The sequence below is a fragment of the Entelurus aequoreus genome, linkage group LG09 (genome assembly GCF_033978785.1).
Source record: "Entelurus aequoreus isolate RoL-2023_Sb linkage group LG09, RoL_Eaeq_v1.1, whole genome shotgun sequence".
NCBI classification, from domain to species: domain Eukaryota; kingdom Metazoa; phylum Chordata; class Actinopteri; order Syngnathiformes; family Syngnathidae; genus Entelurus; species Entelurus aequoreus.
The window spans coordinates 29394319-29409513 of NC_084739.1; the positions used below are offsets into that span (position 1 = coordinate 29394319).

At 38.4% G+C, this 15195-nt stretch overlaps 1 protein-coding gene across 1 annotated transcript in view; it reads left to right on the forward strand.

Annotated features, from left to right (window-relative positions):
* eif2ak2 (eukaryotic translation initiation factor 2-alpha kinase 2) overlaps window positions 1-14870 on the forward strand; it is a 34617-nt gene extending 19747 nt beyond the window's left edge. Inside the window, exons 20-22 of the mRNA XM_062058518.1 lie at window positions 7609-7710; window positions 9320-9382; window positions 9494-14870. Of these exons, the coding sequence (XP_061914502.1) occupies window positions 7609-7710; window positions 9320-9382; window positions 9494-9622 (294 nt within the window). The 3' untranslated portion in view covers window positions 9623-14870. The remainder of the gene's footprint in view (window positions 1-7608; window positions 7711-9319; window positions 9383-9493) is intronic.
* Window positions 14871-15195: the final 325 nt, after the last annotated feature.

A 15195-nucleotide genomic window follows, 5' to 3' on the forward strand; every position in this document is an offset into this window, starting at 1 on the left:
GAAGCGAGACGTGCGCTCTGTGTGTGTGTCTGAGTGTGGGGAGTAAAGAGAGAGAGGAGGGGGGCGTGTCTGATCATGGCGGAGCTGCAGTCGAGTTTGTTGGAGATATTTTCACTACTATTCTTTTGTCGAGCACAAAGAAAATAACATTTTAGTTAAATGTAAATTGTGCTTTGAATCAAAAATCCCATCTACTGCCCAAAACAGCAATTCAAATCTGCTGAGTGCTGCAACAAGCTACATAAGCAACATGCTTCGACGTAGCTAGTAAAGAGAGACAGAGACTCCGATGCCACTTTCCCTCCACCACTTAAGGATTAACTCTGCCTCTGTTCATCATTCAGCACTGAAGGTACACACTCTGTCAATCAATGTTCCCTCTAATTGTTCATGTGTGAGCAAACGCAAAAAGTCCGTGAGCATTGAGTGGAGCCCATGTGAGCAACATCAGAGGTGCACACTGTGGCTACACCAGTAGCACACCTGTCCCAAACCTGACTAAATAACAACTTACATCTCCATCCATCCATCCATTTTATACCGCTTGTCCCTTTCGGGGTCGCTGGAGCCTATCTCAGCTGCATTCTGGCGGAAGGCGGTGTACACCCTGGACAAGTCCCCACCTCATCGCAGGGCCAACACAGATAGACATACAACATTCTCTTATTATTATAATCAAATGACAGCAGTCATTTACTTTTCTAACATAAGTGTTTAGGCCCACTTATAATAACAATAACAACAAATATTGTTTTTCATGAACTGTGTACCGTACTTGTATTGTTTGTCTGGGTGGAGGTCCTGCTTTGGAAATAATTTGTACCCCTTTCAGACATTGCATTTAGTTCCCATTAAAACATTCACATGTTGCACAATGAGATGTAAGCAGGGGATCATGTGTACATTCCTGCAACTTCCTGTTTGTAAAAAATATATTTTTATGAGTATTTATTTAATATACTAATAGTATTTCATGATTATTATTTATAAATTAAGATTCCTAATAAATGACACTAGAATAAGCACACATTTGATTGGTAAATCATAGTGTAAGGACCTTGAATGACACTTTATGTGTGGTGTTGGAGTTGTCCGACTTTTTGTGTGGCTGTAAACACATCACTGGCTAAGTGCCATATGTGCATGTGTTGGCGCAAGTGAGAAAGAGCGGGCGGCTGCTGTTGATCTAACAAAGTTGCTTTTGGTTTGGTTTGTACTGCAGAAAATGACCACTTTTGCTAGATATCATTTTTTTTACTAATGTTTTGGTGATGTGTTTTTGGCCGACAATATAGAGCTTTGCTCAGTAAAGTGATGGATGGAATTCATGTCCTCAAAGCGTCTCGACAGACGTTACAATATTTGAACAATGATGACAAAAACGGTTTTCTCTGTCGTGTCCGTGTCGTGTTGAAAATTGTTATGCGCTTATTTTTTTATTTGATTTTGTGAGTGGCATAGATTTGCCGTGCGCAGAGGACGATTGAGCAGTGCGCAATTGCACAGGCGCGCACCTTAGAGGGAACGTTGCTGTCAATTCTCTTATATACTCTTTCATCCTAGACTTCTAGAGTGTTTGACTATCACATCACTCTAAATGTATAGACTATAAAGTTCACAAACATAAAGAGGGATCCTAGTGGGCCAGGCCAATCTTTCCTTTTCTCTAAACTAAAACTGGGGAAATGTGTAGAGTGTTCTGAGCTTCAGACATGATTTTGTGTCAGAATTCTTTGAGGAAAAAATGCCTGGTTAGGCTTTGTGTATGTAAAAATAAAGTTAAAGTACTTATTTGGTTTACAGCTATGTTGTTATTTTGCTGTTTGTTATTATGTATGTTATGTTGCAGCTATTTAAAATAGTTTTGTCAATTTGTTCTGGCCAGAAACAAATTGGCCTTTGTAACATATCTTTGTCTTTGTGTGTTGTATGTAGACCACATTGCTTAGCAGAGTTCAGTGATGCAAATGCATGTCAAGTTGATCAACACATTGTATTATTCTGCAGTGCAATAACAGTACTGAAATGAAGGCTAAAGGGCATTAATGGGAGCTTTAAAAAAAAAAGAAAAAAATAAGTAACTAAATAGTTACTTTTCAAAGTAACGCATTACTTTTTGGTGTAAGTAACTGAGTTAGTAACTGAGTTACTTTTGAAATGAAGTAACTAGTAACTATAACTAGTTACTGGTTTTCAGTAACTAACCCAACACTGGTGATTTATATGTGAGCAAGAGGATTTTGAAATCAATTCTCTGATGTACAGGGAGCCAATGTAAGGATTTAAGAATTGGTGTAATGTGCTCACATTTTTTGGTCTTTGTTAGAACTCTCGCAGCAGCGTTCTGAACAAGCTGTAGCTGCCTGACAGTTTTTTTGGGAAGACCTGCAAGGACACCATTACAATAGTCTAGCCTACTGGTAATAAAGGCATGTACAAGTTTTTCTAAGTCTTGAGCTGACATGAGCCCTCTAAGTCTTTTTACATTTTTGAGGTGATAGTAGGCCGATTTTGTTACTGATTTGATGTGACTGTCAAAATGTAAATCAGAATCTAAAATAACCCCAAGATTTCTGGCTTTATTTGAGGTTTTTAGGGACAGTGATTGAAGGTGTTGGACGACTTTAAACCTTTCTTTTTTAGCACCAAAAACAATTATCTCAGTTTTATCTTCATTTAGTTGTAGGAAATGTTGGCACATCCATTGTTTGACTTGCTCAACGCACTGGCACAGAAGATCTATGGGGCGATAGTCATTTGGTGATAGCGCTACATAGATTTGGGTGTCATCGGCATAGCAATGATGGTCAATGTTATTATTTTGCATGATTTGTCCTAGTGGGAGCATATAGATGTTAAATAAAGTCGGCCCCAAGATTGAACCTTGGGGGACTCCACACGTTACGTTGGTTGGTTCTGATACAAAGTCACCAATGGAAACAAAATAGTTCCTATCTTGTAGATACGACTTGAACCAGCTTAAAACTGTGCCTGAGATCCCCACCCAGTTTTCCAACCTGTCCAAAAGTATTGAGTGGTCGACAGTGTCAAATGCAGCACTGAGGTCCAATAGCATTAATACTGAAGTTTTGCCAGAGTCTATGTTTAGACGGATGTCATTTATAACTTTAAGAAGTTGTGGCAGCCAGTAGAAGCCAAGAAGTGATTTAGTTGTTGGAGGACAACTTTCTCAATTATTTTACTTATGAATGGTAGATTTGAAATTGGTCTGTAGTTGTTGATAACAGAGGCATCTAGGCTCTGCTTTTTTAGAAGAGGTTTAATGACTGCAGTTTTGAAAGCCTTTGGGAAATTGCCCGATTGAATAGAATTATTAACTATTTGCAATACGTCTGTTGATAGGCAGTCAAAAACATTCTTAAAGAAGTTTGTAGGTAAAACATCAAGGCAGCAGGTGGATGACTTTAGAGCTGTCACCGTTTCCACTAGAGTTTTAGAGTCTATGGCATTAAAGCTTGCCGTCATTGCTGTGTTACTTTTGCCTAAATGGGTTGGTGATCCAACTTTTTTACTTGAGATATTGATGGCGCATCTGATGCCTTCAATTTTATCAGTATAAAAGAATGCAAACTCATTGCATTTCTGCGTGGAATGGAGTTCGGCTGGTATTTGTGTTGGGGGTTTAGTCAGTCTGTCAACGGTTGCGAATAGGCTTATGGCCTTATTTGTGTTGCTGTTTATGATATTGGAGAAGAATGTTTCTCTAGCACTTTTGAAGACTAAATTGTAGGCCTGGAGGCTCTCTTTATAGATGTCATGGTGAATATGAAGTTTTGTATTCCGCCAGATTCGTTCAGCCTTCCTGCACTCTCTTCTCTGGGCTGTTACAACAGCAGATTTTCTCCAGGGTGCCTTTTGCTTACCAGAAATCGTTTTAACTGTAACAGGTGCAATGATATCTATGATATTTACAATTTTGGAATTAAAGTTGCTTACAAGACCATCAGCATGACATGGGTTTAGAGGTGGTAGTGAGGAGATGGCGTTTTTAAAGAGAACATTAGCATGTTCATTTATGTACCGCTTTTTGACATTCTTTGATTCTGTTTGTGTGTCCGGAATTACAGAAATATTAAAGAAAACACAGAAATGATCAGACAATGAAGGATCACTCACAAGAAAGTGGCACACTTTGCTTCGCAAAACGCAGACTTTCTTACCTCTGCCAAAGAGGATGTATTTTCGCAGGGGTTTGTTAATGTGTTTGTTACCAACATAACTAAAACCGTTATGGATAGATTTTGATGACATTTTCAGGAGATGTCCAAAAAAAACAACAATTCCTCTCATCTTGTGAACGCACTTCACTCCCTACCATTCCGGCCCCGCACTGCGCAGAGGATTCTCTGAGATTTAGTGTATTTTGGACCCGGCCTACGCTAAAGCATCAGGAAAAAAAAATTTTTTGTTTGATACCAACACAGCATTATAGTGAAGACTTTTAAACCGAAAAACTGCGGTATCTACAATACTGTTACACCTTTAATGTTTACTCTTATTATTTCCAATAGTCGTAGTAGTAGTGGTTTCCCTATGTGTGTGCAGTCATCCTTGTTTTTATTTACCTATTGCCACCCAGTTTGAGTGGGCTGCACTTACACTAAACTCAGATTTGAAATAGGGGGCCACAAAATATGATTTACGAGTTGGAAACCCCTGGTTGAGACAGGAACTACTGCGGTAAGGCCACCAATTTTTGGACTTAATCTGAGAAATCCAATTGTGAAATAAATTGAAACCCTCAGCAGCACTGTTACTGTGTGAGGTTTTTAATCGCATTTGCGACTAAAAATAGGTTGTGCTAGTTTTTTGGGGAAAAAAGTAGCACACGTGCAAATACAGATTTTAACCCTTTCATCGCAGTTTGCTCCCAAAATAAATCCCTCGAAAGTTGATCAAACTTGAGTAAAATGTTCGCCTATCTATATAGCATGTTTGAAATAAACTTAAACCATACCCAAATGGACTGTGATTGTGAAAGTGATTAATGCGAAAGTGTCACTGATAACTCTGTGTGCGATGCAGAGTTTTGTGTTCCTTCCTCCTCCTCCTCCTCATGCACAGTGGGGAGGGAGGCTCCAGTGGCTCACACACGTCTCAAACACGATATAAACAAAGTCTTAGTTGGACGAACAAGACGTACAGGACTTTTTTTTCACCAACTTAAAACTTAACAAACTGCACTGCGCGCTAGTGACTACGAGGGTTAGTTAGTTAGTTTCAGTTTATTTTGACCATGCAATACAATTACAAAGGAGGGAATATTGAACAACAAACCAATGATTGAAGTGACAAACTTGCCATCCGTTTGTTGACAAGAACATACAGCCATGGAAGCACATTCAGTCTTATTAGTAAGCACAAACCAGTGAAAGATTCAAAAGAGCTGCTGTCAAATTGCTGCTGATAGCCTGCTGAGCTAACAAAAACAGCTCAAAGCTGTTGCCTAGCAACAGGCACCGCCTTTTAAAAGGAACACACACTGCTCTCATGTGGCATTTCCCTCAACTGCCTTATGCCAGATATTAGATTTTTTTTTAAAGTGGCGCAATAACTACGTACCCTAGTAATTAATTACATTTATTAAAGAGTAATTCCGTTAGTAATTAAATAACTTTTTTGGTAAAGTAACGATTAACTAGAAATAATAACTTTTTAAAAGTCATTTTCAGAACACAGCCTGTCACACAGCATCATGAAGCATTTGGCAGGTTGGTGTTCCTGGCTAAAATCTTTGCGTGTATATCCTGCATTAATGTTTACCTATAAAAACACCATCAATTACTTTCATGTTGCTGCTGACATTTAAACATGTCCTCTTAAACCAGGGCACTTGTTGTTCTTTTTGTGTGTTTGTTAGCTAAAAAAGTCAGCATAGCTAAATGTTTTTTTTAAAGAAGATTGGATATTATTAATTGATTTTTCTTATCTTATTTCCAAGGCTTTTTCTTGGTTCTTATCTCAAAACACTCCTTAAATTCGGGTCCTATTATAAACAACCTACGTTTCTTACCTATTGGTACCTGTTTTTGTGTGTTTGGGATCCCCATCAGTCCTGAACATTTAAAATCAAGGCATGGTGGAGAATGTTTCCATGTATGGGTTAGTGTATGGGTCAAACTATATTGCTTCCAGCACAATTTAGGGATGTTCTTTGTGTTTGCTTTAGCGTTATAGTAGGCCTTATGATGGCATTGTGTTTATATCAGTGATGTGCGGTGAGGTTCATGGCTGGTGAGGCACTGACTTCATCACAGTCAGATTTACAAACATATGAACCCTAAAGAGTATCTTATTCACCATTTAATTGGCAGCAGTTAACAGGTTGTGTTTAAAAGCTCATACCAGCATTCTTCGCAGCTTGGCACTCAGCATCAAGGGTTGGAATTGGGGGTTAAATCACCAAAAATTATTCCCGGGCGCGGCGCTGCTGCTGCCCACTGTTCCCCTCACCTCCCAGGGGGTGAACAAGGGGATGGGTCAAATGCAGAGGACAAATTTCATTATACCCATTGTGTGTGTGACAATCATAGGTACTTTAACTTAACTTTAACTTTACACATACAAACTGTAGCACACAAAAAAGCACATTTAATAAAAAAAACATTATTATGGTCTTACCTTTACTTATAAATGAAGTCCATACGCCGCTGTTGTGACGGATAATGCACCCCCGCCTTAGAATGCACCCCCTGACGGGAGTGTTATATCAACTAAAGCCCACACTTAAACTTTCCACGTGCAAGATTGAATCTATTTAAAAAAGTTATTTAATAAGAAGCCAAAAAGTGCAAAAACAATAATGTTCGTGTTGGAGGGGGTGCATTCTACGGCGGGGGTGCATTATCCGGCACAACACCACCAGGAGGCGGGATTACTGCGAGCCTCAGCCAGTGCGTCTTCGCAGCCGTTTTATGATTGCTCAGCACACGAAATACGTTACACACATACAGTTGTTGACAAAATACACTGTACATTATATACCTCAGCTCAATAAACTATGGGAATGTATAATATAGTTCATATAGCAATACGGTCTCACTGCACAGCAGGCCAGCAGTTAGCCGAGTCATTGCGCAATCCATGGTGAGGCTTAACTCAGTGACGTGCCTCAACTAGCTGGTGACTCACAGCAAGTCTCTTCTCAGTATTTGAACGGCGAATGTGAAAATTCAGCGATTTTGAATACAAATAATCTAAAACTGGTGAAGTTAAATGGAAAATAACTTTATAGTATAATCACTGGATACATATAACAATTTAATTAATTTGTTTTCTTTTTACATTTTTTTTCTTTCCATGATGGCACGTGAGACCCCGCCTCACCTGCCTCCCCTGACTGCACGTCACTGGTTTATATGTATGAGTGCACATGTGTACGTTCAGTGTTATTTATGAAATTGTGATATTTGAGACATTTCATATTGCTCCTACATTTTTTCTGTGCTTCAAAAAATGTTCAGTGCTGCTACTTTTTTCCATTTAGTAGCACCGGTGCTACAAGTGAAACAGCCCTGCTCAGCAAAATTGGTGACGACCGCTAATGCAATATACCATACCGACCAATGGCTTCTTTCTTTATGGCAGAAATACAAGAACATCTACGACCGGAAAGTGGACATATTTGCTTTGGGTCTCATTTTTTTCGAGCTCCTCTGCCAAATCTATACCATGACTGAAAGGGAACGGGTGAGTGTTGAAGTTGCAAGTACTGCACTGTTTTGCCATCCTAAAATGTGACCTGACAAGGGAACCATGTGTGGGCCGCTACAAATGTTGCTGGATGATATATTGTCCCACTACGACGTAGATAAACAATATTATTGTCAGCATTAGTTTGAGACCAAATTACCATAAGCACTAATGCACAGGTGTCAAACTCAAGACCCGAGGAATCTTTTAGGTGGCCCACTATGTAATTTTAAGTGGTCTGCCATTTAAGTTGTTGTAAGCCAGCCACATCATTTATGTGGCCTTCAGAAGACTGGAAGAAATAAAGCACTTTCTGGCTAAATGTATTTGTTCTTTCTATTTTGAAAGAAACAGGTACTACATGTATATGTTCAACACCATAATATTGTTATCTGATCACGAAACAAGATGTTCCAAGCATTTTTTTTTTGTTTATAAAAAATAAAAATTTTCTTTTCACCTTGACTTACAATTTCAAAGCAAGTTATCAATCAGTCTGTTGGTACACAATCTAATAATCTAAAACCGCTGCCTATGAAAAGTGTGTAACAAAGCTAGTATACGTTTATATTCATATATATTCACTATTACAAATGGCCTTCTGAGGGCAGCCATAATTGCGATGTGGCGCTCAATAAAAAAATGAGTTTGACACCCCTGCACTAATGTAATCAAAAGATGTATGAATCAAGTAACCCTTTCAAATGCAACACATTTGTATTTCTCATTAGTAGTTTTTTTCATTGGAAGTAGAAGGTCAATAAATTGTTATTATTCAAAATGAGTAAACAAATACTAAAATAAAATAGACTCTGAATCTCTGTTAACAATAATTGCACTCAATAAATATTGAACATCATGCATATGCTGTTTTTCCCTCAGTTGAGAAAAATGGGCCAGGTTTTTAATTAAATTTTTTGCCATCACTTTCCAACAAATTCTGCATATTGTCTTGTTTGTCCGCATTCTTGGGCTCATCTTTCTAATTTGGTTTGAAGCTGAAATTTGACCAGCCCCAGGTCTACCATGTGCTAAAATGAAGAAATTTCATCCAGAGGTTTATAAACAATGACAACCCCCAAAGAGACGTGTGAATGTTTCCATAGCAGCAGTTTTAACAGAATTGGAGCACATGTCTTGATTAAAGTTGAACATGTAACTTTTTAACTCCGTTACACTTCATGTTGTAACTCATCCAATCACCTTTCAGAAAGGCGTCTTGTTTTAGTCGTGATCCTGCTGTGTTGAAGAATGAGAAAAACGAGAAAGAAAAACTGAAAGTGACAGGTTTACTTTTCAGCAAGAAATCTACATCATATTGCAATATACTGCAAATGATTTCAACAAAACACTACGCTCATTATCATTATAAAAATGCATGTGTACAAATTAGGGCCCTGCCTCTAGCAAGGAAGCTGTTACTCTCTGCAGTTCAGTAAACAAGCACCTTATGGGAGGGAATAACATAGTCAGTGCCCACACAGGAAAGTACCTTTGCACGTGAATATTGGGTTTGGGTTGTGGTCATGGAATACCAACAATACTTGCAAGATGAGAGCTTAATTGGACATGTTCTTACTTCTCTCTGCCATTTCCTGGGTACCAGCTTTGGGATGATGTCAGAAATAACAGACTTCCTGCAGAGTTTACACATCATTTCCCTGCAGAGGTACAGTACGGCAACCATTTTCCATTTTACTTACTACAAGTACATCACTATCATGAATGACAGAGAAACTTTTATAACTGGATTTACAGTATGAACTACTTATTTTTTCAGGACCAAATGATTAAGGCGATGCTTAATTCGAAACCAGAAGACCGGCCTGAAGCAAGTGAACTCAAGACCGACCTTGAAGCGTGTGCTCGTGTACTAACACTTAATGCTAACGACAGAAACACTGTCTAACACACATTTTAATCGTCATGAATGATGAGGCGAAATGGTGCTCAGTGGGTTCCAATCTCGGCTCAGACGTCTCTGTGTGGATTTATCAGGTTCTTCCAGTGCTTGGGTAGCTTTCTTTTCACATCATATCCATGTTAGGTTCTTTGGTGACTCAAAATTATCCATAAGTGTGAATATGATTGCTTGTTTATGTGTCGTGTGATCAGGCTAAATTTGCAAACACGAATAAGGAATTATTTTGTCATGTGACTTGGCTGTCTCCATACGTTTCACATTGCCGTGATGACAGCCATGTTAATGTTGGAACCCATTTATTGGGCGTATCAGCATATTGAGAACGAAATAGGCACTGACACTACCCATATCCACGCAGCTTTTATTTGTCGAAAATATATTTTGCCCTTTCAGTTGGATGACACATCAAAATACAGGCTAACGGGGGTAATATATGCCCGTTAGCCTGTATGTCGATGTGTCATTGACTGGGCTAGCATGCTAAGCTTTCGTTGCATGAAGTTAAAGTTAGGTGTGGTGAAATTTGTCCTCTGCATTTGACACATCCCCTTGGGGAGCAGTGGGCAGCAGCGGCGCCGCGCCCGGGAATCATTTTGGTGATTTAACCCCCAATTCCAACCCTTGATGCTGAGTGTCAAGCAGGGAGGTAATGGGTCCCATTTTTATAGTCTTTGGTATGACTCGGCTGGGATTTGAACTCCAACCTACCGATCCCAGGGCGGACACTCTAACCACTAGGCCACACATACTAGCTTTGATAGACAAGATCATAGATTGTATTGGACAATATACACTACCATTCAAAAGTTTGGGGTCACATTAAAATGTCCTTATTTTTCAATGAAGATAACTTTAAACTAGTCTTAACTTTAAAGAAATACACTCTATACATTGCTAATGTGGTAAATGACTATTCTAGCTGCAAATGTCCGGTTTTTGGTGCAATATCTACATAGGTGTATAGAGGCCCATTTCCAGCAACTATCACTCCAGTGTTCTAATGGTACAATGTGTTTGCTCATTGGCTCAGAAGGCTAATTGATGATTAGAAAACCCTTGTGCAATCATGTTCACACATCTGAAAACAGTTTAGCTCGTTACAGAAGCTACAAAACTGACCTTCCTTTGAGCAGATTGAGTTTCTGGAGCATCACATTTGTGGGGTCAATTAAACGCTCAAAATGGCCAGAAAAAGAGAACTTTCATCTGAAACGCGACAGTCTATTCTTGTTCTTAGAAATGAAGGCTATTCCACAAAATTGTTTGGGTGACCCCAAACTTTTGAACGGTAGTGTAGTTTACATACGAAATGTCCATTTCCATTTAATACAAGTAATAAGAAAACGTAAAGGCCTTACTTACCTATCAAGGAGGAAAGTATCAGTTGAAAAAATATTCTCCGCCTTCAATCGTCTCCCTCTTTCAAAGGCACCCCCGACATAAGTCCTCGTTTTGTTCCTGGCTTTGTCATGAATGAGTTGAGAATCGTAACGACGCCTTTTAGATTTACTAAAGTCTGACATGTTTAGTAACTTTACCAGTGGCAGTAGATATAAACAAAGATGGCAGTGTGTAACAAGCAACCTGGATGTGACACACTCAGGGACTTTCTAATTGGTCAAACGGTGGAGGGTGGGGCATCGAAATTAAAACATTAACAATATTTCGGGGCTGTAAGTCTAATTTTGAAATGAGCATATCCCGGCTGAACTACTGTTATCAGTTATAGAGGTATTTGAAAATAACATGATTCCGGCTTCCTCCCACCTCCAAAGACATGCGTCTGGGGATAGGTTGATTGGCAACACTAAATTGGCCCTAGTGTGTGAATGTGAGTGTGAATGTTGTCTGTCTATCTGTGTTGGCCCTGCGATGAGGTGGCGACTTGTCCAGGGTGTACCCCGCCTTCCACCCGAATGCAGCTGAGATAGGCTCCAGCACCCTCCGCGACCCCGAAAGGGACGAGCAGTAGAAAAAGGATGGATGATTTATTAATGCCTTTTGACATATCAGGGCCACTTAATGATGACTCGACGTGAAATTATTACATATGACACCTTTTAAAAAAAAAAAAAAAAAAAAACGGGATTTTTTTTCTATCACGCTGATACAGATTTAAGAAAATACATTCCAAGAACCTTTCACTGATCTGCAGCTATTTAGGGGTATATATGAACTATATGTTTGATGATTAAAAAGTCCTTCAATAGTACTCCTTTAAAAGTAACCGATTTTAAGTAAGAGGTCTTATATTTTGGGGGGTAATCTGTTACTGAGGTGTTATTTCAGCCTCTTCTTAAAGGCATGCATACTGCTTGATGTAATGTGGTTGTTGGAGACAACCACGGGGAAGGGCTTTCCATATTGTAATATCTGAGCTCTTGTTGAGGCAATTGGTGTTCAACTTTGGGATTTCCAGAGTATGGCTTGGTGGTACCATACTGAGATGTAGGCCGGGGGTAGCAGCGCTTTAAAATCCACAGGACAGCTGGGGGTGTGCATTTATTTTATAAAGTTCAGTTAATCACATGTTATGTTAATCACATCTTTAAAAATCAAAAACCTAACTGTTTTTTTTACATGTTTTAAAAAGCTGGTTTCAACCGAATCCATGTAATTGTTTTTTAGTGCTTGTATGCCAAGTGTGTGTGTATGGGGCGACAATGGGTTTCGGGGGGGATAGGGGGCAATGTGTATGGAAGCCAAGAATTTGTTGCCTCTCACCCAAGTCAGCTGGTAATTAGTTCTATAATTAATTTAAAGTTCATCACATTCCATGCACATGCCCAATCCGCAGTGGCCATGTTTACATTTATAGATTGCATTTTGAGTACTGTTGTGGCTAATAGAAGAAAATACAAACATTTTTCAAACATGAAGTCACAAATGCACGTGCATCTCTTGTCGAACTTCATAATATCCATTTGTTGGTTGCAAAACGTAGGGGAAAAAATGAAATACACTAAAAATATGAAAGGAATATGCTATTGTTATCTTAACAAAGAGATTACTCCCTTGAGGTACTGTCTGCTGCTTTTTCTGGTCGACCCAGCTGCTGTTTCCTTTCAAACAAAACCAAAGTTAGCCCAGCATATTTTTTAAAAATTGTATATTTTCTTTCTTTTTCTCAAGCTGCTGTACGTTTCCTAGAGCATGCATGCCCCCCACCTAAACCCACTGCCTTAACACATTCATTCAGACATCAGTGTTGAATGTGAATCCAATATAGAATACTGATCTTGATTTTGCCACACTGTCTTAAAAAATGATTGGTTTGGGAACATGATCTTTTTCTGAAAGATGAACTTTGTAACTATTTTTACTAACAATCATGACCGTGGGTTTAGGCGCTGTGATTTAATTCTTTATGCCTAAGTATGTAATGAAAACTTTGTTTTGTTATTTGCAAGCAGTTTAATTCCAGAGGTTACAGAAGGCAAACAACCCTTTTCCAACATTGTTTTATGTAAACAATTATGCAAAGGTTAATCCTTATTATTAACCATTGGCGTTGTTAGGCCTATTTTAGGGGGGCTCAAGCCCCCCTAAAATGTTCTTAAGCCCCCCTAAATAATTTGGTGTTAAAAAAAAAAAAAAAAAAAAAAATTTTTTTTTTTCTTCTTTCAAATACATGCCGACATCTTCATTATAAAGTGGCCAGAATATGAGTTGAAATAAATAATCATATAACCTGTCATTATTCACTCAGTTTCCCCTCACTTCATAGTGTAAGGTAGAGAGCCCCTTTAGTGTGTCGGTATCCAATCCATTCCACTTGTTCATATAGAAAATGCCCACATCACTCAAAATCCAGTCCGCATTTTCTCTGCGACCTTGCTTGCGGTCCTGCAGGTGTACGAAGCACATTAGCAAGAACAACAACAAGAACCTTGTGTCTGCAATTGTAAATAATTTAGTTTTTAAGTTTTGTGTTTCTTGTAGAATCTATATAAGGTAATATACATTAGCCTATTGTTAAAATAATGAAAACATCATTAAATATATTTGTTTTATTGTATTGTTACATTAATAGCTGTTGTAATATTATAGGATGGCTTGTTAAACATTTCATAGGATTTTCAGAGGGTGGAAAAACCAAGACATTTAATATAAAATGTAAAATGAGTAAATACATCAAAAGAAAAAGAAAAACAATGGTTAAAAGCCATCGTCCCAGGGAGCATTTAATTTCGTCCCGTGCATTTTTTTTCCCGTCCACGGGACGACGGGACTACACTAATCTCAAGCCCTGGAAGTTACATTTTATTGTTTGCATTATTTGTTTCAGCATTGCACTTTAAAGATGGTCCCTCGATCAGCTCTTTGACAGCTTTGGCTCTTTTTCAGATCAGCAGACTAAGTCTTTCTTATTTACAGTATATGTAAATGTTTCTCATTTCTATTCAGACTTTCATATATATTTAATTTCGTTAACGGCTTGCCATAATATATATATATATATATATATAAATATATTATATACAAGCCAAATGATCCCGATCCAGATATTACTGTAATTCAAGTAATTAAGTAATATTTCCAGGGCTTGAATTTACAACCATTTTAGTCACATATGTGCCCAAAATGTAATCTGTGCAACTTCAAAATATTTGGGAACAAACAATTATTGTATTGTGAGCGAAAGTGGTGGCATTAGCCTCTAAGTTGTGAATGAATAACATAGAGGCTAATGCCATGACTTTCATCATGTTTCAGTGTATCTTGAAGGATCATAAGTCATTGTTTTTTGTTGATGCTGTAAACAAAATGTCACATGTTTGTTGTTGTACTGAACACAGATTGAAACTAAACTCACTGAAATAATAATAATAACAATGAATAATTTCTAAGACCTTGTTAGCCGTTTGTGAAGTTTTGTGCTCGTGCGCTACGTTCGCTCGCATCCTGTGCATCTCCTGGGGGCTAAGCCCCCCCTGTCCTTAAAAGCTAGTGACGCCCCTGTAATTAACCATTTGACCTATTACATTTGTAATTGAATAATAAATGAAACACATTGTTAGTTAAAGCACCTTTTTGTTTTAATGTGTGCCCACATTTGCAGTCTTATTATACATTTGTGTATTTTTTGGGGGAAAAAAAACATTTGTCTTTCGTTCACTTTCTATAATGTCAGACATTATTCTGTAACTTGCTTGTTTTAGCTTTTTTCTTGTACTACGGGATCGAGCTGTGAGAAAATAAATGTCATAATTGGTTAAATGTTTTTGATGTGTTGTTTTTATTGTGCCTAACAGGCATCAGCACATTTCATTTAACAATGACTTGAAAACGGACCGTGTAGGAGAGTGTGGGATTTCATATAAGCAGAGGTGTCATGGCTTTAACTGTCGCATCCAAATATGGTCACTTCCGGTTGTAAACGGAACAAAATAAACTGCAGGCCGCGCCTGCGCTCCTGACTGTGGTTGTCTTCTGGAATTAAACCCGCAGGGGGCGCTGTGGGTCTGTCATTGGTGTGTTTCAAAGAGTATAAAACGCCAGAAATGTGACATTTAATCACCCCGTTGACACACACTGGATCATTTGCATCATCTAAC